The following is a 27,719-nucleotide window of genomic DNA, read 5'->3' as shown; positions in this document are numbered from 1 at the left end:
TGTAACTCGTATGTAATGATCCAACATGCCACATTGTGATGCCATTAGAAATGTATATTAGTATTTTAAAATGTCGCACATTCTAGCATTATAAAAAGCTGTTGAGTAAGGCACGTTTTTGTGATACAGTATAAAAGTAAAACACATTTAGTAATAAACAGTTGCAGTTACACAAAGAAGTGATACGTGTAAAAGAAGTAAAAGAGAATTCACGAGAGAAGTGGTTATAATAATAAGAAATATTAAAAAAACTTGTTTAAAACGTTCAAAAATGAATCGGTTTTAGCTGAATTTTAGAAGGAGAAGAAGAAGAAATATTCCAAATCCCATACCAAGAACTATAATTGACAGACCCAATCCTGTAGAAGTTTATAATGGTATAAAATTTAAAATGCCCTAAAGATTTTCCAAAGAAACTTTTTTAATAATAGCAAATGACATTATTAACAGCAATGTTAACAATCGAGGCTGCTATCTTTCATCTGTACAAAAACTGGCTTTTGCATGTCGGTTTTATGCTACTGGTTCATTCCAAGTGAGTAGATATTCAAGACATGGTATCAGACAATGGTACCTTTTTATTGTATTGCATTCTTATTGTATTCTTATTGTAGATTTTGTATTATGTTTTTAAATAACACCATTTTATAACAACAAATAAAATAATCATATACTCAAGTAACAGCAAATAAAGTACTTCACATTTAAATTTGTATGATCTGATCTAATTAAGTATACTCTTTTAGAGAGTAGTAGGAGATTTGGAGGAGCTGAAAGTTAATCAGTCAACTATTTGTCGAGTAGTTAAAAAGCCGTGGCGCAGTGATTAGAGTTTTGGCTCAGAACCCAGATGTCCTAGGTTCGACGCTAGCTCTAGCCCAACAAGCGACATTGGTACGGAAGGAGGCGTAAACTTCCTGTTAAATGCTCTCCCGCGGTGCTCAGTGATAAGGCCGTAAGGACTTCTGGGAGCACCTAAAATAACTAAAAAAAAAAAAAAAAAACATTTCAATTCAGACTGCCAACAAAAGATATCAGTACATAAAATTTCCAACAGAAGCTGATTCTTTGATAATTCAGCAAAGGTGATTGTAAGTTTTCATGGCTGTTTGCATTTTGCTATTAAATACAAAGTTTAAAGTTTGCTTTGATAACAAAAATATTTATATTTATCAACCATTGTTTAGATTTTACCAAATTCAAAGATTCCCAGGATGTATAGGAGAAATTGATGGAACACATATTCCTATAATAAACCCTGGTGGAGAAAACCCAGAAATATATCAAAACAGAAATGGATTTTTCTCTTTGGTCAAGGTTTTGCAAGGTCATTGCAGGTCCTTCAAAAGAAGTTTTATCTGCTTGTCTTCAATGGTCTGGAAGTGTTAATGATTCACGAGTTTTTGCCAACTCAGCTATTAAAGAAATTTTAGAAGCTCGTCAACATGTTCATATTATAGATAATTCTGGCTATCCTTATAAACAATATTTAATGATACCTTTTTCTAACGCAAAAAATGAAAGTGATATCCGATACAATTACAGTTTGAGAAGTACACGTATGGCAGTTGAATGTTGTCTTGGTATATTAAAAAAACGATTTCCTTGTCTTAACATTCCCTTGCGAACAAAACTATTAAATTCCATAGCCATAATAATATCCTGTTTTGTGCTTCACAACATTGCCCTTCTTGAAAATGATCATTGGGAAGACAATGAAATACAAAATAGCAATAAAGAAGATGGCGCTGAAGCATTCACAAGAGATATTTTTGGAAAAGCAAAAAGAAATCAAATTGTGGACCATTTTTTTTTTTAAATCTTTTTTGTGTGTCTGATTATAAATTAAAGCCTTACAACAAAAACAATATTTGCAAATGTTTACACTGCATTTTACATATCAAATTAGTATTATACATCAAAAAACAATTTTACTAAGAAATAAAGTAATAAACTAAAACATTCCAAAAAAAAAAAAACTAGATCTGATATCGTTTGAAAATAAATGTCCTCAAATAGAATAATTCTGTTGTGTTTTTTATTAATACTTATAATTGTGACAATTTTGTTAGGTAAATTTATATTTTAATTTCATGTTTTTTTTGTTTGTATTATTGCTATTGCTGGAGTAAGTTTATTTTTATGTTAGCTACTTCTATTTGTTTGTGCATTAGTTTATTATCGAGATCATGAATTTCATTATATTGTTTTTTCTCATTTCTTTTAGAAAGAAACATATTTTTTAATGTTGAACATTGTTCTTTTTCATGTGTTAAAGACCAGATGGTATCAATGGTTCAGTAAAAGTTTTCTTTTCTGTTTCTATGAGTGGCCCAATAATATTAGAAGTCCTGTCTTCATTTGTGTTCTCCATTGACTCGTTCAGATTACCTACATAAATAAATGATATATTTAAACGGTGTATATATATATATATATATATATATATATATATATATATATATATATATATATATATATATATATATATATATATATATATATATATATATATATATATATATATATATAGTTTTAGCATTGAAAAAACCAAGTTTGTTTAAAATAATTAGTTTTATTAGTATTTGTAAAAAACTCTAATTTTCATTAAAATATAAGAAAAAAGATAAAATTAAAAAATAAAATGTGATTAAAATAAAAATAATATAAATAGTATTAAAAATAAATAATATTAAAAAATAAGATTAAAAATAAACTTACATTGCAATATAGCATCATCCCCAAAAGGTGTCAAAATAGAATTCAATGACTTTGGTGGTAATATCTGCAGAACGCTTTCAATTTCCTGTGACGGAACAGGAGTTTGATTAGCACATCTGCCAGTTTTGTTTAGCTCTTTTCCTTCACTAAAATCCAAAGAAATTGGTAAGAAAAACCCCATATTGTTTACTTATATTAGGTAAAATCGACAAGAAAATATGTTGTAAAAGTCTGACAGAGAGAAGTTCAGCGCTGTATAAACTTTACTGGTAACCATACAGTTTTGGCAAGAAAATTATTGTCCTACAATTCATATTTTAATAACATTTTTCGATATAAATAACGTTTGCTAAATGTACACAAGACATCTTTTAGATGTCTAAAACATGTCTTATGTTTACTGGGTGTTTGCCTATAAAGTAATCTTTGTTTTTTTTCTTTATTTGCTACTTACAAATCAACAAATTGTTTTGCTTTTTGCTTTGAGTTCATCCAGCATTTCTTTAGTTCTTTTTGATCTCTTTTAATTCCGATGCCTTGGCTGTTGAATAATTGCGTTATTTCTTCCCACGAAGATTTTTTTTTTTTTTAAGGAAGACATTATCAGTCTTCCTTTCTTCGATGTCTTTGTAGTCTTTAATTATATTGATCAAAAGTGATTTTTCTTGCTGACTGAAAATTCGTCTTTTAGAGTTCATTTTACAAATATTTAATAAGTAAGCAAAAAGTCTATAGTGGATATGCATTTTGAAATAATTATTCTTTTATATGATGAGCAATTCCAATCATAAATATTTACGACGAAATTTTCATTTTGATGAAAGGAAACAGAATAGGCAGTAAACAAAAAGCAGACTATAATAACACATTTATTTTTTATCTTTTCTTTTTTACAGTTTTAAAATTGTAAAAGTGTCATGATTATTTAAACTATTACCTGTAGTTAAATTGTAGTTTATATTGTCATATAATTTATGTATTGATCGTATGTTATACAAATATCATTACACGAATTTGTTTCAGTAAAAGGTTTTTTCCGTAAAAAAGTCTATTACCGCTATTGGTTGCGAAGTACATTTTCCGATAAGCGCCCTGAATTCAACGCCTCGACTGTTTTTCAAGTTCGACTTTCTCAAGCACGGACTTGAAATTTTCAAGTCTCGTTTACGCATTCGCTCAAGTCAATTTTTCAAGTCTGACTTGACAAAGTCAAACTTGAGATTCCAAGTCGAACTTGACGTAAGTTCGGTTCTTGCATTTCAGCCTTGAACTTGGAAAAATAATTGAAAAAACTTAAGAATATGCAAAACAATTCCTTAAGAAAAAGAATATAAGTTAGTTTTAAAATAAAACTAAAAACTCTTAATATTAAAATTACTTTAAGTTTAATAGCGTACCGTTGTTATAGGTCTAAAAATATATTTTTTTCATTTAGTTCAAGTCATTATGGGATTGATATTTGGACAAACAATTAAATTAACATGGAGGTTAAAGGCACTACTAAGCACTGTTTTTGGGGAATTTGCAGATCAGATTCAAGATATACTGAAAGATTACCTCCTGGAACATTTTTTATAGGATTTCCTCAAAATGGAAGTATTAAAGAATCAATGACAGACTGGGAGTAACGGTAAAAGCAGATAAAAACATTAAAGTCAACAACATGGCTAAATGCGTGTGGAAGAAAGGACTTTAACAATATTAATCAGATAAAAAAAGACACATGTATTTGTTCTTTACATTTTATAGGAAATAATGAACCAACTGAAACTCACCTTAATCCATTATCAGCTACGCTTACTGTTAATCAACTTCAAAAGAAATAACAAAAAAGAAACGCACAAAAAGAATTAAATCCTGATACTTTATCATTAAGGAAAAAAATTCTTCCATCTGACGAAATATCACAAATAGTATCTTCAGAAATGTCACTTGAAGTATCTCCTCAAATATTGGATGAATATTCTCCAGAAATATCTGGTGAAAATGATTCAGATCTTCATTTAGAAACTCAAAATGACAAAGAAACTCAAACCTATTACGATAAATATACTCTTGGAGCAAAAGTAAAAACGATGGTTCTTCGAAATCGAATATCTACTGTTAATGAGCTTATTGATTGCAATTCTCATGAGAAGTGTAACCCTATGTGTTCTTCAAGCATTCTTAATGATCCAAGAAGATGTAAATTTTTCATTGGTCTTTATCCAATTTTGAATGATATATCCTTTATCCACATTTTGAAATATTATTTGATTTTCTTGGTCCAGCAAAATATGAATTAAATTACTGGATTTATATATACTCCAAAAATATTACACAAAAGAAACCCAGACAATTTATTTTGAACATCAAAGATTACTCTTTTAAAACTTCGACATGGTTATAACATTGTCATATTGGCTCATATGTATATTTTCAGTAAGTATAACATACGTAGAATTTTTACAACTTGGATAATATTTCTGTTTTATCACTTTAAAGATTATGAAGTTTTGATGTTTCCACCTCGACAACAATTTAAAAAGTTTCTTCCTCAAGTTTTTCAAAATTTCAAAAACATGAGATGCTCAGTTGATTGCACTGAATTTTTCTGTGAAATGCCACGTGATTATGGTAAGCAAGGCAATAGCTATTCTTTATATAAGCATCATTGTACTATGAAATGTCTAATTTCTGTAAATCCTAATGGAGTGGCTTGTTTTGTTTTAAACCTTTTTGAAGGAAGTATTGATGATGTCACAATCTTTAAACAGTGTGGTATTTTATCTTTTATTAATCCTGGTGACAGGTTATTAGTGGATAAAGGCTTTACAATACAAGACCTCCTGCTGCCAAAACAAGCGACAGTATACATTCCTGCATTTCTTGGAAAACGAAAATCTCTTACTAAAGAAGAGTTAATTGCAACAAAACGTATTGCTAAAGCACGTATTCATATTGAAAAATTTAATGAACGTTTAAAAAAATTTAGACTTATCAATGGAACCATTCCACAAAAACTTAGCCCTATTGCTTCACAGCTAGTTTACGTTGCAGCTTGCTTTGTTAACTTTTAAGATTGTTTATGCAAGTAAATCATGGTTTTCTAAATAAAAACAGCTACTTTCATAGCTACGTATCTTAATAATTACATTACTGGTTGATAACTCTCTGCTTTTAATATTGTTTATATATATATATAAATATATATATATATATATATATATATATATATATATATATATATATATATATTTATATATATATATATATATATATATATATTTGTAATCTGGGGTTAACGAAGAGTGTTGAATAGAATAGAAGCGTAAACAAAAAAGCATTTTAAAACCTGACTTTGAACCACATAGATGTATCACAAGTCCATATTTAGTTGGTAAGAGACTCTGTAATAGAACAACCTTTTCAACTACAAAAATTAACTTTTTTTTTTTAATAAGAAGTATGAGGCTGACAAGTGACGAAAATTGAGAATTTTTGTTGCCCAGATTTAATAAATAGGGTTGGGTGTTCTTTATATAAGTGGTTCAAGTTCTAAAAAACAGAGGTGAGTTTCCCAGACATACGAATAGGTTAAGGGTTTATAATTGAACTTAAGAGATTTTTATTGGTTGACATATTTATAAGTCTAATTACACTTGAAGTTTGGTTTTACCAGCGAGTTTTTATTTCAGATTTGAGATATAGTTTCTTTGTTGACAAAAAGTAAAAATTGATAAACGGGTTTGTTAAAAAATTATAAATGAACCAGTGGCGGATTATGGACAGCCCCTATATATATATATATATATATATGTATATATATATATATATATATATATATATATATATATATATATATATATATACATATATGTAGGGCCCTAAATCACTCTACATCATAATACCCAAATTAATAGAGGCTCAGGATTGTTTAAGTAATATTGTTTTGGATCTTTACCAAATGTACATTTTTGGCTCTTTGCCTTAGTTAATAAAAATAACAAGAGTGATTGTAGAATATTCTTTAGAAATACGGGGTTCTTCCTTACGTTTAACAAAATCCTACTAAACCTGGAAGATTGTAATAAAATTGAAATTATATTTATCATTTTGATATTTCAACACACTTTTTATATATGTGCGTGTGTTTGAGAGAGAGAGTGTATTTGTAAGGATGTTTAGAAAAAATACAAATAAAAACATGCGAGTCATAAGTCAAATAATATAAGTATATGGATATGTAGCTATGAAAATAGCTGTTTTTACAGGATTATAGTCACTGTCTGGGACTGTAAATTATTGATCAACCAAAATTCTTTCAGAGCAGATTTTTAAAAACTATAAAACCACTGGTAAAAGTTCACGTGGTACTTTCATTATAAAATACTCTGGTATCATAACTTGTTTCCAAAATTTGCATGTATAAGATAAAATTTACGTTTGAATATCATCATTTTAAAAAATTCTTTTTATATGAGGATTACCAATACCAGCATCTAAAACAAAGTCTCAAAAGTTAGCTCCTGTAAAAAGAAGTTGCAAACGTATTTGATAGTAGTATGTATGAGTTTGACATAAAATTATTTTGTCGTCTTTAACAGTAAAACATTGATTCTTTATACCTTAAAAAGTTCATTATTTTTAAGAATTTTGTCAATACTACAATTTTTTAAAATTTTTAAACATTTAACTTTTTCATATCAAAATATTCCTATAACAGTATCATAAAGATCATAAATAAGACCATCAGGAGTTGCACTTAGATGAGGATAATTTTGGTGTAACCAAATACCACTATGAACAATTTTTGTATTTGTTAACAATTCATATTTTGTAATTTTAATAATAATATTGGCTCCTGTTAAAGTCCATATATTATATCAACAGTTTTTACATTTTTAGTTTATTTTTTAAACAATTATAGCACTGTTGTAATGAAAATTCTTTCCTATCCAAGTGTTTACCTTTGATTGTAACGGTCTTACAAACTGAAGCTGTTATACGAAACCAACTAGCTTGAAACCAAGTTTCATAATTAGATGCCTGATCAGTATTTGGTAATTGAATAAATAATTTGTTTTCAGGAATAATGAGTTAATTATATTCGATTAAAGACTGTTCAAAAGAATTAACTAGTGATTTATAAATAGAAATGTCGTTTTCATCAAGTTTGAAATCTTCATAAGAAACTGTAATAAGTGTTTCCCCCGTTGATAATTCATTGTTTTCTGCTCTATATGATTGAAGAGATTGTACGAATTGGCTTACACTATTTTGGTTATACGTTTAGTCGATTTATAAAATGCTTTATGAAGTTCTCGCGGTTCTTTTTTCCTTTTTTACCCTTATTCCATTCGCATGGTAAGGAAGTTGATGGCATATTAACTACGTACCCATTTAACAAATTATAATCACAAAACATAAGAAGTAAACATGCTACGTGTGCGCATCTACCAAGACTGTTTGCGATGCAGTTGCATGTTGCTGTTTTTACATGACCACTATCATTGCTTATTATGACAGTTACATCCAACGGTATATCATTTTTCATTGAATGGTGAACATGTGCGCGTAAATAATAGGTATCTACTTCAGAAGACTCAACTCCATTTATAGTATTAGAGGTTAAAAAAATATTGTCTTAAACATTTTCAATGAAACAACTATCTAATAATGTCCGACCTTTCTTGAGAGGCTTTGCAGTTATAGTGTCATTTAATTCAACTTTTATGTCATCTTTAGTTGTGATTTTATTTTGAATTTTATCTTGAAATTGATTCAACCATGTAATAATAAACATTACCATGGTTGAACATAGATGGAATAGTATAGAAAGAAAATATATGCCAACAAATTTTGGGTAAAGAGAAATTGCCAACTGTTGATGGTCAAATACTGCATAGTTTTGCATCGTACCATTTACCGCCATCCACTTTGCTGTCAACTGGAATTCCCATTTTCATACACGAAGAAACTCTTTCTATTAATTCAGACCTTTTCTCTCCTTTTTTCTGTCGATGACACGCAAGCCATCGTTTTAACTCATCAACGCTACAATCATAAACAATTTTTTCTAAAAATTCCCCAGGAACATCTTTTGCCAACAAAACAATCTCGTTCAAATCTTCGTCCATTGCCAAATTAACCTTTATCATAGTCATAAATCATAAGATACATTGTAATGCTTATGCATAGTCCTATACGAATGATTTGTTTGTCCGAATAATAATCCCAGGGTGCGAATTCACAACTTTTGCGTAACTCTTGCGTAGCTGAGCAAAAGTTACGAAAAACTTACGCAAAATATTTTTTGCGTAACTATTTGGTAATCACAACTTTTTTGCAGCATTTGCGTAAAGTTAAGGTTGCGCATGAGTTACGCAAAACTTAGGCAAAAACTTACGCAAAAACTTACCCAAAATTTAAGGCAAAAATTTTATAACTATTTGTATAAAGGAAGTAGTTAGTATTACTAATATTTTTATTTTAAACAAGACTAACAGGGCAATGTGACCAAACAGTAAATGTGGATTTTTTAAATTTACTAAATTTACTTACAATTATTTTTTGTTGTTGCTGTTGCTATATTTAAAAATGTAGTAAAACCATATAGGGGCTGTGCAAATAATACGTGATATTCTTATATGGGGTGGAGGTGTTTGAAAGTGTCACCAAATATTACATGGGAGAGGGGGTGGTTAGCCACAGTGTGACATGACAAAATTTTTAAATTTTATTTTCTAATCACAGCGGAATAGTAAACCTTTCGCATAAAAGTACAAACTCAAAGATATATTTGTTGAAAAATAATGTCACGTCACAAATAGGGCGGGGAGAGATTGTTTAAAATGTTACATATACAAAGAAGGGAGTCTAGCAAAAAAGTGTTTCGTATTATTTGAATAGCCCCATATAGCATATACGTGCAATTACTTTTAATAAAAAAGTAAAGCATATATAGCATAAACATTCTTTCAATCTATTTTGATAATTATTAGCAAAATAATTAAAAGAATTAATAATTGGATTAAAAATGGAACAAGTAGGAGTCGGTTAGTTTTTAAATGAGATATCGATTATTAACAAAATGTTATACACGTCTATTATTTTAAACATAAACATTAAAAGCACTAATTAAGAAATAACTCGGGCATATTTATTCAAATCCAAATTGGTAATATAAATTGTATTATACATAAGATAATTATTCGGCTTCCTGTATGATGCCATCAGTAAATGTCCATTAGTTTTATTTAACCCTAACTCTAAACCTGCATCGAGCTTTATTTGTAAACATTACTGGCTAAATAAACTAGCTAAAACATTCAGAAAACTAGCATTTGAAAGAACTTTTTTTTCTATTTTTAATATAAAAAGAAAAAGAAAAACAACATGAAATTGATATTTTGAGGCATTTTTTTGGCGCCCATACCGGTCCTATAGTACCAAAAAAGGTCTGGGTTCACCCCTGCTCAGATCATGTAACTTATCTTGCATTGCTTCAGGAAGTTAAAACAAAAGTACTTTAGTTAAGCACAAAATTTCACTTTCATAAAATAATGGAAGTGCTAAACTAAAGTGTTTTTTTTAACTTCTTGTTTTCATTCTTACTTCTCATACCCTAAGGTATAAGAAAACATCATGATAAATGTTAAATTTTCTTTTCAATGGTCTTGTTTTATCATATAATTGACTTCAATCAAAAACACTTTTATTTGCAATAGAGAATGACAGTTTCATTAAATAAAGAAATTGCTTCAATAAATTCAAGAAATACATTTGATTGCATTCTAGTATACTTGCAGAAATACATTTTATTGCATTCTAGTATATACATGCAGTATAAAAAAGTTTGACTCTTTGACAGAGCAAATATTGATTGAGTCATAACAACAAGTATTGTAGTAGGTTTTAAAGACACCAAATACAGTATAATCTAATAGCTACAACCAGTGTAAACAATATGCTTTCATCTCAAGAGTTGTAATACTATTTTCAACAGCAACAGATAATAATTCTATTGAATAACAATCATAACAACAAGTCAATGAATAACAGTCATAACAACAAGTATTGTAGTAGGTTTTCAAGATACCAAACACAGTACAATCTAATAGCTACAACCAGTGTAAACAATATGCTTTCATCTCAAGAGTTGTAATACTATTTTCAACAGCAACAGATAATAATTATACTGAATTGTGAAAAGCACTATCACTCCATTTGGACTAACTGGTGGATCAAGGAACTTTTTATGGAATTTCTGCTCTTTGCAATAATAAACTACACCAATGAGATTTCATACAGATATACAAAAAAAAAAGATCTACAAAAACAACTTAAACTATAACAGAATATGTTTATTATTTGCAAATAACAATATTATTTACCAAGAAATTAGGCTTTAAAAAACAATTTTAAAGCCTAATTTTTTTAATAATTTAAATTATCCATAGATATTAATATGTCCTGAAAATTGAAATAATTAAAAACAGAGCATTGAATAATAATATTCAAAATAATCTTAATATTGTTATATTTTTAATACCTTTGAATAATTAAAGTTATCGAAAAGCATAGCATCATTATTCAAAGTAAGTTTAATATTTAGTTTATAATACTTTTTTACTTCAATAACCTGATTACTCAGAGATAATTTTTGCATTATTGTATTTTGAAATAGTCTTGCTCTCATTTATAAATTAAAAAAAAAAATAAATGGATATTTGAAAAACTAATAAATTGATTACATATTTTTGTGGTTATTGTATCTATATTAGGACAAATATTTTCTTTCTCACACAGAGAGAGTGAGTCTCTCTCTCTCATTATGCTAGTTATGCAAGTTAAAGTATATGCTTCAATTATATTATTGTATATATTTTTGTATAATATAGTATAGATAGTATGGCATAGACACAACCATAAGTTAATATAGTATGGACGCATCATGACGATGTATCCTTTATCTTTATGATGCATCATTATGATGTATCATTATGATATGATGATCATATAGCATTGATGTATGACAATAACTAGTTATTAAATTAATTTATTTAATAAGTTATTGGCATACTGCAAAACTATATGATATATCTGTACTATAGTCGCTCTCCTTGTTTTAGCTAGGCTATGAGAGAGTGAACCATCCATTATATAGATTGTGTGTATATTTTTTTAACCTTATATTTAAGGCGAAAACAAGTTTATGTAGTACATCTAAATTATTGGTAAATATACTGCTATTGTTGTTGTTGTTAAAAAAAAAAAACTATTGTTGTGTTATTTAAATAAATAACTTAACGTATAGCAGTATAAAATTAAGATACATTTTTATTTTATTGGCAACAACAAACAAAATCTGAAATCTTTTATAATAATAAAAACGCCATTTTTAAATATTATTAGATGATTTAAAGTTACGCCAAACTTAAGTCAGAAAATAGCAGACGTAACATTTCTTGCGTAAAGTTTGCTGAGCACTTTTTAGGGAAATGTTGTGAATACCGTTTTTTAGACTATTTGCGTAACTTGTAACTTACATAAAAACTTAGGAATTTCGTAGGTTTTTGTTTACGCAAGGTTTGTGAATACCGCTTAAGCTTGGTTTCCAATAGTTGTAGAAATGTTGTGCAACAGTTGTGCGTTTTTGTTGTACAACAATTGTTGCCGAGATTGGTTTGAATCTATGTCCGCAACCTTTGTTTTACAAAATAAATTTTTTTGTACAACCGACGTTAAGTTGTGCAACTTACGCAAGAAAATGTTTCAATTAAAAAGTAATATCGTTGTACAACAGTTGTATAACATTTCTACAACTATTGAAAACCAAGCTTAAGCGTAACTTTAAACTTAAGCAAAACTTACGCAAATTTACGCAAATTTTGGACTTACGAAAGTGTTGTGAAATTGCTTCCTGTTTTTAGTTATTTCAATTATCAGGAGATATTAATATCTATGGATAATTTAAATTATCAAAAAAATAGCATTGTTTTTTAAAGTCTAATTTCTTGGTAAATAATATTGTTATTTGCAAATAATATACATATTCTGTAACAGTTTAAATTGTTTTGGTAGATCTTTTTTTTGTATATCTATATGAAATCTCATTGTTGTAGTTTGTTATTGCAAAAAGATGAAATTCCACCAGTTAGTTTAAATGGAGTGATAGCGCTTTTCACAATTCAGCAGAATTATTATCTGTTGCTGTTGAAAATAGTATTACAACTCTTGAGATGACAGCATATTGTTCACACTGGTTGTAGCTATTAGATTGTACTGTATTTGGTGTCTTGTTAACCTACTAAAATACTTGTTGTTGTGATTTAATCAATACTTGCTTTGTCAAAGAGTCAAACTTTTTATACTGCACGTACCTGATTCACAGAATTAACTTTACTCTATCCATCAAATATAAAAATTATGTTTTTATTCGTGCAAATATGATACCATAAATTCTCAATCTGAAATATCTCTGAAAAAAACAAGAAACAAGTGGGTTTTAATTCAAACTCATCTTTTATTAATTAATACAATTGAAACATTTTCCATAACACATTATGAAAAACGTATTTTTCATAATATGTTATGGAAAAGTTGTTGAACTTTTGCTTATGTTTTCAAAATGTTCCTTATATTTCTGACAATAGAAATTTTGTTTATAAATAGTTTCGAATATACTAGAATGCAATCAAATGTATTTCTTGAATTTATTAAAACAATTTCTTTATCAAATGAGACTGTCATTCCCTATTGCAAATAAAAATGTTTTTGATTCAAGTCAATTATATGATAAAACAAGACCACTGAAAAAAAAATTTAGCAATTATCATGATTTTTTCTTATACCCTTGGGTATGAGAAGTAAGAATGAAAACAAGAAGTTAAAAAAAAACACTTTAGTTTGGCACTTCTATTTTTTTATGAACGTGAAATTTTTGCTAAACAAAAGTACTTTGTTTTAACTTCCTGAAGCAATGCAAGACAAATTGCATGATCTGATCAGGTATGAACCCAGACCTTTTTTGATACTATAGGACTGGTATGGGCGCCAAAATAATGCCTTAAAATATTAGTTTCATTTTGTTTTTCTTATTCTTTTTATATTGAAAATTGAAAAAAAGTTCTTATAAATGCTATTTTCTGTATATTTTAGCTAGTTTATTTAGCCAGTAATGTTTTACAATAAAGGTTCGCGGCAGGTTTAGAGTTAGTGTTAAATAAAACCAATGGGCGTTCACTGATGGCATCATACAGGAAGCCGAATAATTATCTTATATCAGCCCAGGATAATACAATTTATATTACCCATTTGGATTTGAATAAATATGCCCGATTTATTTCTTAATGAGTGCTTGTAATGTTTATATTTAAAATAATAGATGTGTAGCATTTTTTTAATATTCGATATCTCATTTATAAAATCAAGCGACTCTTATTTGTTCCATTTTTAATCCAATTATTAATTATTTTGAGTATTTTGCTAATAGATACTCAAAATAGATTGAAAGAATGTTTATGCTATATATGCTTTACTTTTAAAAGTAATTGCACGTATATGCTATATGGGGCTATTCAAATAATACGAAACACTTTTTTGCTAGACTCCCTTCTTTGTATATGTAACATTTTAAACAATCTCTCCCCGCCCTAATTGTGACGTGACATTATTTTTCAACAAATATATCTTTGAGTTTGTACTTTTATGCGAAAGGTTTACTATTCCGCTGTGCTTAGAATTTAAATTTTAAAAATTTTGTCATGTCACACTGTGGCTAACCACCCCCTCTCCCATGTAATATTTGATGACACTTTCAAACACCTCCACCCTATATAAGAATATCACGTATTATATGAATAGCCCCTATATGGTTTTGCTATATTTTTAAATATAGCAACAACAACAACAACAAATAATTGAAAGTAAATTTAAGCCGTGACTTTAAAAAATCCACATTTACTGTTTGGTCACATTGCCGTGTTAGTCTTGTTTAAAATAAAAATATTAGTAATACTAACTACTTCCTTTATACAAATAGTTATAAAATTTTTGCCTTAAATTTTGAGTAAGTTTTTGCGTAAGTTTTTGCCTAAGTTTTGCGTAACTCATGCGCAACCTTAACTTTACGCAAATGCTGCAAAAAAGTTGTGAATACCAAATAGTTACGCAAAAAAAATTTTGCGTAAGTTTTCCGTAATTTTTGCTCAGGGAGCGGATTCACAACACTTTCGTAAGTCCAAAATTTGCGTAAATTTGCGTAAGTTTTGCTTAAGTTTAAAGTTACGCTTAAGCTTGGTTTTCAATAGTTGTAGAAATGTTATACAACTGTTGTACAACGATATTACTTTTTAATTGAAACATTTTCTTGCGTAAGTTGCACAACTTAACGTCGGTTGTACAAAAAAATTTATTTTGTAAAACAAAGGTTGCGGACATAGATTCAAACCAATCTCGGCAACAATTGTTGTACAACAAAAACGCACAACTGTTGCACAACATTTCTACAACTATTGGAAACCAAGCTTAAGCGGTATTCACAAACCTTGCGTAAACAAAAACCTACGAAATTCCTAAGTTTTTATGTAAGTTACAAGTTACGCAAATAGTCTAAAAAACGGTATTCACAACATTTCCCTAAAAAGTGCTCAGCAAACTTTACGCAAGAAATGTTACGTCTGCTATTTTCTGACTTAAGTTTGGCGTAACTTTAAATCATCTAATAATATTTAAAAATGGCGTTTTTATTATTATAAAAGATTTCAGATTTTGTTTGTTGTTGCCAATAAAATAAAAATGTATCTTAATTTTATACTGCTATACGTTAAGTTATTTATTTAAATAACACAACAATAGTTTTTTTTTTTTAACAACAACAACAATAGCAGTATATTTACCAATAATTTAGATGTACTACATAAACTTGTTTTCGCCTTAAATATAAGGTTAAAAAAATATACACACAATCTATATAATGGATGGTTCACTCTCTCATAGCCTAGCTAAAACAAGGAGAGCGACTATAGTACAGATATATCATATAGTTTTGCAGTATGCCAATAACTTATTAAATAAATTAATTTAATAACTAGTTATTGTCATACATCAATGCTATATGATCATCATATCATAATGATACATCATAATGATGCATCATAAAGATAAAGGATACATCGTCATGATGCGTCCATACTATATTAACTTATGGTTGTGTCTATGCCATACTATCTATACTATATTATACAAAAATATATACAATAATATAATTGAAGCATATACTTTAACTTGCATAACTAGCATAATGAGAGAGAGAGACTCACTCTCTCTGTGTGAGAAAGAAAATATTTGTCCTAATATAGATACAATAACCACAAAAATATGTAATCAATTTATTAGTTTTTCAAATATCCATTTATTTTTTTTTTTAATTTATAAATGAGAGCAAGACTATTTCAAAATACAATAATGCAAAAATTATCTCTGAGTAATCAGGTTATTGAAGTAAAAAAGTATTATAAACTAAATATTAAACTTACTTTGAATAATGATGCTATGCTTTTCGATAACTTTAATTATTCAAAGGTATTAAAAATATAACAATATTAAGATTATTTTGAATATTATTATTCAATGCTCTGTTTTTAATTATTTCAATTTTCAGGACATATTAATATCTATGGATAATTTAAATTATTAAAAAAATTAGGCTTTAAAATTGTTTTTTAAAGCCTAATTTCTTGGTAAATAATATTGTTATTTGCAAATAATAAACATATTCTGTTATAGTTTAAGTTGTTTTTGTAGATCTTTTTTTTTTGTATATCTGTATGAAATCTCATTGGTGTAGTTTATTATTGCAAAGAGCAGAAATTCCATAAAAAGTTCCTTGATCCACCAGTTAGTCCAAATGGAGTGATAGTGCTTTTCACAATTCAGTATAATTATTATCTGTTGCTGTTGAAAATAGTATTACAACTCTTGAGATGAAAGCATATTGTTTACACTGGTTGTAGCTATTAGATTGTACTGTGTTTGGTATCTTGAAAACCTACTACAATACTTGTTGTTATGACTGTTATTCATTGACTTGTTGTTATGATTGTTATTCAATAGAATTATTATCTGTTGCTGTTGAAAATAGTATTACAACTCTTGAGATGAAAGCATATTGTTTACACTGGTTGTAGCTATTAGATTATACTGTATTTGGTGTCTTTAAAACCTACTACAATACTTGTTGTTATGACTCAATCAATATTTGCTCTGTCAAAGAGTCAAACTTTTTTATACTGCATGTATATACTAGAATGCAATAAAATGTATTTCTGCAAGTATACTAGAATGCAATCAAATGTATTTCTTGAATTTATTGAAGCAATTTCTTTATTTAATGAAACTGTCATTCTCTATTGCAAATAAAAGTGTTTTTGATTGAAGTCAATTATATGATAAAACAAGACCATTGAAAAGAAAATTTAACATTTATCATGATGTTTTCTTATACCTTAGGGTATGAGAAGTAAGAATGAAAACAAGAAGTTAAAAAAAACACTTTAGTTTAGCACTTCCATTATTTTATGAAAGTGAAATTTTGTGCTTAACTAAAGTACTTTTGTTTTAACTTCCTGAAGCAATGCAAGATAAGTTACATGATCTGAGCAGGGGTGAACCCAGACCTTTTTTGGTACTATAGGACCGGTATGGGCGCCAAAAAAATGCCTCAAAATATCAATTTCATGTTGTTTTTCTTTTTCTTTTTATATTAAAAATAGAAAAAAAAGTTCTTTCAAATGCTAGTTTTCTGAATGTTTTAGCTAGTTTATTTAGCCAGTAATGTTTACAAATAAAGCTCGATGCAGGTTTAGAGTTAGGGTTAAATAAAACTAATGGACATTTACTGATGGCATCATACAGGAAGCCGAATAATTATCTTATGTATAATACAATTTATATTACCAATTTGGATTTGAATAAATATGCCCGAATTATTTCTTAATTAGTGCTTTTAATGTTTATGTTTAAAATAATAGACGTGTATAACATTTTGTTAATAATCGATATCTCATTTAAAAACTAACCGACTCCTACTTGTTCCATTTTTAATCCAATTATTAATTCTTTTAATTATTTTGCTAATAATTATCAAAATAGATTGAAAGAATGTTTATGCTATATATGCTTTACTTTTTTATTAAAAGTAATTGCACGTATATGCTATATGGGGCTATTCAAATAATACGAAACACTTTTTTGCTAGACTCCCTTCTTTGTATATGTAACATTTTAAACAATCTCTCCCCGCCCTATTTGTGACGTGACATTATTTTTCAACAAATATATCTTTGAGTTTGTACTTTTATGCGAAAGGTTTACTATTCCGCTGTGATTAGAAAATAAAATTTAAAAATTTTGTCATGTCACACTGTGGCTAACCACCCCCTCTCCCATGTAATATTTGGTGACACTTTCAAACACCTCCACCCCATATAAGAATATCACGTATTATTTGCACAGCCCCTATATGGTTTTACTACATTTTTAAATATAGCAACAGCAACAACAAAAAATAATTGTAAGTAAATTTAGTAAATTTAAAAAATCCACATTTACTGTTTGGTCACATTGCCCTGTTAGTCTTGTTTAAAATAAAAATATTAGTAATACTAACTACTTCCTTTATACAAATAGTTATAAAATTTTTGCCTTAAATTTTGGGTAAGTTTTTGCGTAAGTTTTTGCCTAAGTTTTGCGTAACTCATGCGCAACCTTAACTTTACGCAAATGCTGCAAAAAAGTTGTGATTACCAAATAGTTACGCAAAAAATATTTTGCGTAAGTTTTTCGTAACTTTTGCTCAGCTACGCAAGAGTTACGCAAAAGTTGTGAATTCGCACCCTGGGATTATTATTCGGACAAACAAATCATTCGTATAGGACTATGCATAAGCATTACAATGTATCTTATGATTTATGACTATGATAAAGGTTAATTTGGCAATGGACGAAGATTTGAACGAGATTGTTTTGTTGGCAAAAGATGTTCCTGGGGAATTTTTAGAAAAAATTGTTTATGATTGTAGCGTTGATGAGTTAAAACGATGGCTTGCGTGTCATCGACAGAAAAAAGGAGAGAAAAGGTCTGAATTAATAGAAAGAGTTTCTTCGTGTATGAAAATGGGAATTCCAGTTGACAGCAAAGTGGATGGCGGTAAATGGTACGATGCAAAACTATGCAGTATTTGACCATCAACAGTTGGCAATTTCTCTTTACCCAAAATTTGTTGGCATATATTTTCTTTCTATACTATTCCATCTATGTTCAACCATGGTAATGTTTATTATTACATGGTTGAATCAATTTCAAGATAAAATTCAAAATAAAATCACAACTAAAGATGACATAAAAGTTGAATTAAATGACACTATAACTGCAAAGCCTCTCAAGAAAGGTCGGACATTATTAGATAGTTGTTTCATTGAAAATGTTTAAGACAATATTTTTTTAACCTCTAATACTATAAATGGAGTTGAGTCTTCTGAAGTAGATACCTATTATTTACGCGCACATGTTCACCATTCAATGAAAAATGATATACCGTTGGATGTAACTGTCATAATAAGCAATGATAGTGGTCATGTAAAAACAGCAACATGCAACTGCATCGCAAACAGTCTTGGTAGATGCGCACACGTAGCATGTTTACTTCTTATGTTTTGTGATTATAATTTGTTAAATGGGTACGTAGTTAATATGCCATCAACTTCCTTACCATGCGAATGGAATAAGGGTAAAAAAGGAAAAAAGAACCGCGAGAACTTCATAAAGCATTTTATAAATCGACTAAACGTATAACCAAAATAGTGTAAGCCAATTCGTACAATCTCTTCAATCATATAGAGCAGAAAACAATGAATTATCAACGGGGGAAACACTTATTACAGTTTCTTATGAAGATTTCAAACTTGATGAAAACGACATTTCTATTTATAAATCACTAGTTAATTCTTTTGAACAGTCTTTAATCGAATATAATTAACTCATTATTCCTGAAAACAAATTATTTATTCAATTACCAAATACTGATCAGGCATCTAATTATGAAACTTGGTTTCAAGCTAGTTGGTTTCGTATAACAGCTTCAGTTTGTAAGACCGTTACAATCAAAGGTAAACACTTGGATAGGAAAGAATTTTCATTACAACAGTGCTATAATTGTTTAAAAAATAAACTAAAAATGTAAAAACTGTTGATATAATATATGGACTTTAACAGGAGCCAATATTATTATTAAAATTACAAAATATGAATTGTTAACAAATACAAAAATTGTTCATAGTGGTATTTGGTTACACCAAAATTATCCTCATCTAAGTGCAACTCCTGATGGTCTTATTTATGATCTTTATGATACTGTTATAGGAATATTTTGATATGAAAAAGTTAAATGTTTAAAAATTTTAAAAAATTGTAGTATTGACAAAATTCTTAAAAATAATGAACTTTTTAAGGTATAAAGAATCAATGTTTTACTGTTAAAGACGACAAAATAATTTTATGTCAAACTCATACATACTACTATCAAATACGTTTGCAACTTCTTTTTACAGGAGCTAACTTTTGAGACTTTGTTTTAGATGCTGGTATTGGTAATCCTCATATAAAAAGAATTTTTTAAAATGATGATATTCAAACGTAAATTTTATCTTATACATGCAAATTTTGGAAACAAGTTATGATACCAGAGTATTTTATAATGAAAGTACCACGTGAACTTTTACCAGTGGTTTTATAGTTTTTAAAAATCTGCTCTGAAAGAATTTTGGTTGATCAATAATTTACAGTCCCAGACAGTGACTATAATCCTGTAAAAACAGCTATTTTCATAGCTACATATCCATATACTTATATTATTTGACTTATGACTCGCATGTTTTTATTTGTATTTTTTCTAAACATCCTTACAAATACACTCTCTCTCTCAAACACACGCACATATATAAAAAGTGTGTTGAAATATCAAAATGATAAATATAATTTCAATTTTATTACAATCTTCCAGGTTTAGTAGGATTTTGTTAAACGTAAGGAAGAACCCCGTATTTCTAAAGAATATTCTACAATCACTCTTGTTATTTTTATTAACTAAGGCAAAGAGCCAAAAATGTACATTTGGTAAAGATCCAAAACAATATTACTTAAACAATCCTGAGCCTCTATTAATTTGGGTATTATGATGTAGAGTGATTTAGGGCCCTACATATATGTATATATATATATATATATATATATATATATATATATATATATATATATATATACATATATATATATATATATATATAGGGGCTGTCCATAATCCGCCACTGGTTCATTTATAATTTTTTAACAAACCCGTTTATCAATTTTTACTTTTTGTCAACAAAGAAACTATATCTCAAATCTGAAATAAAAACTCGCTGGTAAAACCAAACTTCAAGTGTAATTAGACTTATAAATATGTCAACCAATAAAAATCTCTTAAGTTCAATTATAAACCCTTAACCTATTCGTATGTCTGGGAAACTCACCTCTGTTTTTTAGAACTTGAACCACTTATATAAAGAACACCCAACCCTATTTATTAAATCTGGGCAACAAAAATTCTCAATTTTCGTCACTTGTCAGCCTCATACTTCTTATTAAAAAAAAAAAGTTAATTTTTGTAGTTGAAAAGGTTGTTCTATTACAGAGTCTCTTACCAACTAAATATGGACTTGTGATACATCTATGTGGTTCAAAGTCAGGTTTTAAAATGCTTTTTTGTTTACGCTTCTATTCTATTCAACACTCTTCGTTAACCCCAGATTACAAATATATATATATATATATATATATATATAAATATATATATATATATATATATATATATATATATATATATATATATATATATTTATATATATATATAAACAATATTAAAAGCAGAGAGTTATCAACCAGTAATGTAATTATTAAGATACGTAGCTATGAAAGTAGCTGTTTTTATTTAGAAAACCATGATTTACTTGCATAAACAATCTTAAAAGTTAACAAAGCAAGCTGCAACGTAAACTAGCTGTGAAGCAATAGGGCTAAGTTTTTGTGGAATGGTTCCATTGATAAGTCTAAATTTTTTTAAACGTTCATTAAATTTTTCAATATGAATACGTGCTTTAGCAATACGTTTTGTTGCAATTAACTCTTCTTTAGTAAGAGATTTTCGTTTTCCAAGAAATGCAGGAATGTATACTGTCGCTTGTTTTGGCAGCAGGAGGTCTTGTATTGTAAAGCCTTTATCCACTAATAACCTGTCACCAGGATTAATAAAAGATAAAATACCACACTGTTTAAAGATTGTGACATCATCAATACTTCCTTCAAAAAGGTTTAAAACAAAACAAGCCACTCCATTAGGATTTACAGAAATTAGACATTTCATAGTACAATGATGCTTATATAAAGAATAGCTATTGCCTTGCTTACCATAATCACGTGGCATTTCACAGAAAAATTCAGTGCAATCAACTGAGCATCTCATGTTTTTGAAATTTTGAAAAACTTGAGGAAGAAACTTTTTAAATTGTTGTCGAGGTGGAAACATCAAAACTTCATAATCTTTAAAGTGATAAAACAGAAATATTATCCAAGTTGTAAAAATTCTACGTATGTTATACTTACTGAAAATATACATATGAGCCAATATGACAATGTTATAACCATGTCGAAGTTTTAAAAGAGTAATCTTTGATGTTCAAAATAAATTGTCTGGGTTTCTTTTGTGTAATATTTTTGGAGTATATATAAATCCAGTAATTTAATTCATATTTTGCTGGACCAAGAAAATCAAATAATATTTCAAAATGTGGATAAAGGATATATCATTCAAAATTGGATAAAGACCAATGAAAAATTTACATCTTCTTGGATCATTAAGAATGCTTGAAGAACACATAGGGTTACACTTCTCATGAGAATTGCAATCAATAAGCTCATTAACAGTAGATATTCGATTTCGAAGAACCATCGTTTTTACTTTTGCTCCAAGAGTATATTTATCGTAATAGGTTTGAGTTTCTTTGTCATTTTGAGTTTCTAAATGAAGATCTGAATCATTTTCACCAGATATTTCTGGAGAATATTCATCCAATATTTGAGGAGATACTTCAAGTGACATTTCTGAAGATACTATTTGTGATATTTCGTCAGATGGAAGAATTTTTTTCCTTAATGATAAAGTATCAGGATTTAATTCTTTTTGTGCGTTTCTTTTTTGTTATTTCTTTTGAAGTTGATTAACAGTAAGCGTAGCTGATAATGGATTAAGGTGAGTTTCAGTTGGTTCATTATTTCCTATAAAATGTAAAGAACAAATACATGTGTCTTTTTTTATCTGATTAATATTGTTAAAGTCCTTTCTTCCACACGCATTTAGCCATGTTGTTGACTTTAATGTTTTTATCTGCTTTTACCGTTACTCCCAGTCTGTCATTGATTCTTTAATACTTCCATTTTGAGGAAATCCTATAAAAAATGTTCCAGGAGGTAATCTTTCAGTATATCTTGAATCTGATCTGCAAATTCCCCAAAAACAGTGCTTAGTAGTGCCTTTAACCTCCATGTTAATTTAATTGTTTGTCCAAATATCAATCCCATAATGACTTGAACTAAATGAAAAAAATATATTTTTAGACCTATAACAACGGTACGCTATTAAACTTAAAGTAATTTTAATATTAAGAGTTTTTAGTTTTATTTTAAAACTAACTTATATTCTTTTTCTTAAGGAATTGTTTTGCATATTCTTAAGTTTTTTCAATTATTTTTCCAAGTTCAAGGCTGAAATGCAAGAACCGAACTTACGTCAAGTTCGACTTGGAATCTCAAGTTTGACTTTGTCAAGTCAGACTTGAAAAATTGACTTGAGCGAATGCGTAAACGAGACTTGAAAATTTCAAGTCCGTGCTTGAGAAAGTCGAACTTGAAAAACAGTCGAGGCGTTGAATTCAGGGCGCTTATCGGAAAATGTACTTCGCAACCAATAGCGGTAATAGACTTTTTTACGGAAAAAACCTTTTACTGAAACAAATTCGTGTAATGATATTTGTATAACATACGATCAATACATAAATTATATGACAATATAAACTACAATTTAACTACAGGTAATAGTTTAAATAATCATGACACTTTTACAATTTTAAAACTGTAAAAAAGAAAAGATAAAAAATAAATGTGTTATTATAGTCTGCTTTTTGTTTACTGCCTATTCTGTTTCCTTTCATCAAAATGAAAATTTCGTCGTAAATATTTATGATTGGAATTGCTCATCATATAAAAGAATAATTATTTCAAAATGCATATCCACTATAGACTTTTTGCTTACTTATTAAATATTTGTAAAATGAACTCTAAAAGACGAATTTTCAGTCAGCAAGAAAAATCACTTTTGATCAATATAATTAAAGACTACAAAGACATCGAAGAAAGGAAGACTGATAATGTCTTCCTTAAAAAAAAAAAAAATCTTCGTGGGAAGAAATAACGCAATTATTCAACAGCCAAGGCATCGGAATTAAAAGAGATCAAAAAGAACTAAAGAAATGCTGGATGAACTCAAAGCAAAAAGCAAAACAATTTGTTGATTTGTAAGTAGCAAATAAAGAAAAAAAACAAAGATTACTTTATAGGCAAACACCCAGTAAACATAAGACATGTTTTAGACATCTAAAAGATGTCTTGTGTACATTTAGCAAACGTTATTTATATCGAAAAATGTTATTAAAATATGAATTGTAGGACAATAATTTTCTTGCCAAAACTGTATGGTTACCAGTAAAGTTTATACAGCGCTGAACTTCTCTCTGTCAGACTTTTACAACATATTTTCTTGTCGATTTTACCTAATATAAGTAAACAATATGGGGTTTTTCTTACCAATTTCTTTGGATTTTAGTGAAGGAAAAGAGCTAAACAAAACTGGCAGATGTGCTAATCAAACTCCTGTTCCGTCACAGGAAATTGAAAGCGTTCTGCAGATATTACCACCAAAGTCATTGAATTCTATTTTGACACCTTTTGGGGATGATGCTATATTGCAATGTAAGTTTATTTTTAATCTTATTTTTTAATATTATTTATTTTTAATACTATTTATATTATTTTTATTTTAATCACATTTTATTTTTTAATTTTATCTTTTTTCTTATATTTTAATGAAAATTAGAGTTTTTTACAAATACTAATAAAACTAATTATTTTAAACAAACTTGGTTTTTTCAATGCTAAAACTATATATATATATATATATATATATATATATATATATATATATATATATATATATATATATATATATATATATATATATATATATATATATATATATATATATATATATACACCGTTTAAATATATCATTTATTTATGTAGGTAATCTGAACGAGTCAATGGAGAACACAAATGAAGACAGGACTTCTAATATTATTGGGCCACTCATAGAAACAGAAAAGAAAACTTTTACTGAACCATTGATACCATCTGGTCTTTAACACATGAAAAAGAACAATGTTCAACATTAAAAAATATGTTTCTTTCTAAAAGAAATGAGAAAAAACAATATAATGAAATTCATGATCTCGATAATAAACTAATGCACAAACAAATAGAAGTAGCTAACATAAAAATAAACTTACTCCAGCAATAGCAATAATACAAACAAAAAAAACATGAAATTAAAATATAAATTTACCTAACAAAATTGTCACAATTATAAGTATTAATAAAAAACACAACAGAATTATTCTATTTGAGGACATTTATTTTCAAACGATATCAGATCTAGTTTTTTTTTTTTTGGAATGTTTTAGTTTATTACTTTATTTCTTAGTAAAATTGTTTTTTGATGTATAATACTAATTTGATATGTAAAATGCAGTGTAAACATTTGCAAATATTGTTTTTGTTGTAAGGCTTTAATTTATAATCAGACACACAAAAAAGATTTAAAAAAAAAAATGGTCCACAATTTGATTTCTTTTTGCTTTTCCAAAAATATCTCTTGTGAATGCTTCAGCGCCATCTTCTTTATTGCTATTTTGTATTTCATTGTCTTCCCAATGATCATTTTCAAGAAGGGCAATGTTGTGAAGCACAAAACAGGATATTATTATGGCTATGGAATTTAATAGTTTTGTTCGCAAGGGAATGTTAAGACAAGGAAATCGTTTTTTTAATATACCAAGACAACATTCAACTGCCATACGTGTACTTCTCAAACTGTAATTGTATCGGATATCACTTTCATTTTTTGCGTTAGAAAAAGGTATCATTAAATATTGTTTATAAGGATAGCCAGAATTATCTATAATATGAACATGTTGACGAGCTTCTAAAATTTCTTTAATAGCTGAGTTGGCAAAAACTCGTGAATCATTAACACTTCCAGACCATTGAAGACAAGCAGATAAAACTTCTTTTGAAGGACCTGCAATGACCTTGCAAAACCTTGACCAAAGAGAAAAATCCATTTCTGTTTTGATATATTTCTGGGTTTTCTCCACCAGGGTTTATTATAGGAATATGTGTTCCATCAATTTCTCCTATACATCCTGGGAATCTTTGAATTTGGTAAAATCTAAACAATGGTTGATAAATATAAATATTTTTGTTATCAAAGCAAACTTTAAACTTTGTATTTAATAGCAAAATGCAAACAGCCATGAAAACTTACAATCACCTTTGCTGAATTATCAAAGAATCAGCTTCTGTTGGAAATTTTATGTACTGATATCTTTTGTTGGCAGTCTGAATTGAAATGTTTTTTTTTTTTTTTTTTAGTTATTTTAGGTGCTCCCAGAAGTCCTTACGGCCTTATCACTGAGCACCGCGGGAGAGCATTTAACAGGAAGTTTACGCCTCCTTCCGTACCAATGTCGCTTGTTGGGCTAGAGCTAGCGTCGAACCTAGGACATCTGGGTTCTGAGCCAAAACTCTAATCACTGCGCCACGGCTTTTTAACTACTCGACAAATAGTTGACTGATTAACTTTCAGCTCCTCCAAATCTCCTACTACTCTCTAAAAGAGTATACTTAATTAGATCAGATCATACAAATTTAAATGTGAAGTACTTTATTTGCTGTTACTTGAGTATATGATTATTTTATTTGTTGTTATAAAATGGTGTTATTTAAAAACATAATACAAAATCTACAATAAGAATACAATAAGAATGCAATACAATAAAAAGGTACCATTGTCTGATACCATGTCTTGAATATCTACTCACTTGGAATGAACCAGTAGCATAAAACCGACATGCAAAAGCCAGTTTTTGTACAGATGAAAGATAGCAGCCTCGATTGTTAACATTGCTGTTAATAATGTCATTTGCTATTATTAAAAAAGTTTCTTTGGAAAATCTTTAGGGCATTTTAAATTTTATACCATTATAAACTTCTACAGGATTGGGTCTGTCAATTATAGTTCTTGGTATGGGATTTGGAATATTTCTTCTTCTTCTCCTTCTAAAATTCAGCTAAAACCGATTCATTTTTGAACGTTTTAAACAAGTTTTTTTAATATTTCTTATTATTATAACCACTTCTCTCGTGAATTCTCTTTTACTTCTTTTACACGTATCACTTCTTTGTGTAACTGCAACTGTTTATTACTAAATGTGTTTTACTTTTATACTGTATCACAAAAACGTGCCTTACTCAACAGCTTTTTATAATGCTAGAATGTGCGACATTTTAAAATACTAATATACATTTCTAATGGCATCACAATGTGGCATGTTGGATCATTACATACGAGTTACAGGATGTTTTAAAAGACACACATTTTCACAAAGTTGGTTTTCTGTAATGAATTCATTGACAAATATACATTGACATATGTAATCTTCTAAATTAATTACGTTAGTATACCCAAATAACTACTTTTGCTTGGTAAAAACTCATTTTTATATTTGCAAAGGTTGTAATAAGTTATATGG

At 28.2% G+C, this 27,719-nt stretch overlaps 2 protein-coding genes across 2 annotated transcripts; one reads left to right on the top strand and one right to left on the bottom strand.

The window, feature by feature from the left end:
- The first annotated feature begins 1,294 nt into the window (after nt 1-1,294).
- LOC136080275 (putative nuclease HARBI1) lies at nt 1,295-1,819 on the top strand. The gene has a single exon (XM_065796890.1). It carries the CDS (start codon nt 1,295-1,297, stop codon nt 1,817-1,819), a length of 525 nt encoding a protein of 174 aa, XP_065652962.1.
- Nucleotides 1,820-25,724: 23,905 nt separating this feature from the next.
- LOC136080274 (putative nuclease HARBI1) lies at nt 25,725-26,249 on the bottom strand. The gene has a single exon (XM_065796889.1). It carries the CDS (start codon nt 26,247-26,249, stop codon nt 25,725-25,727), a length of 525 nt encoding a protein of 174 aa, XP_065652961.1.
- Nucleotides 26,250-27,719: the final 1,470 nt, after the last annotated feature.

Source organism: Hydra vulgaris, chromosome 05 (genome assembly GCF_038396675.1).
Source record: "Hydra vulgaris chromosome 05, alternate assembly HydraT2T_AEP".
In the NCBI taxonomy this organism is placed as follows: domain Eukaryota; kingdom Metazoa; phylum Cnidaria; class Hydrozoa; order Anthoathecata; family Hydridae; genus Hydra; species Hydra vulgaris.
Note: the sequence above shows the minus strand (reverse complement) of the source record. Positions and strands in the feature narration are given on the sequence as shown.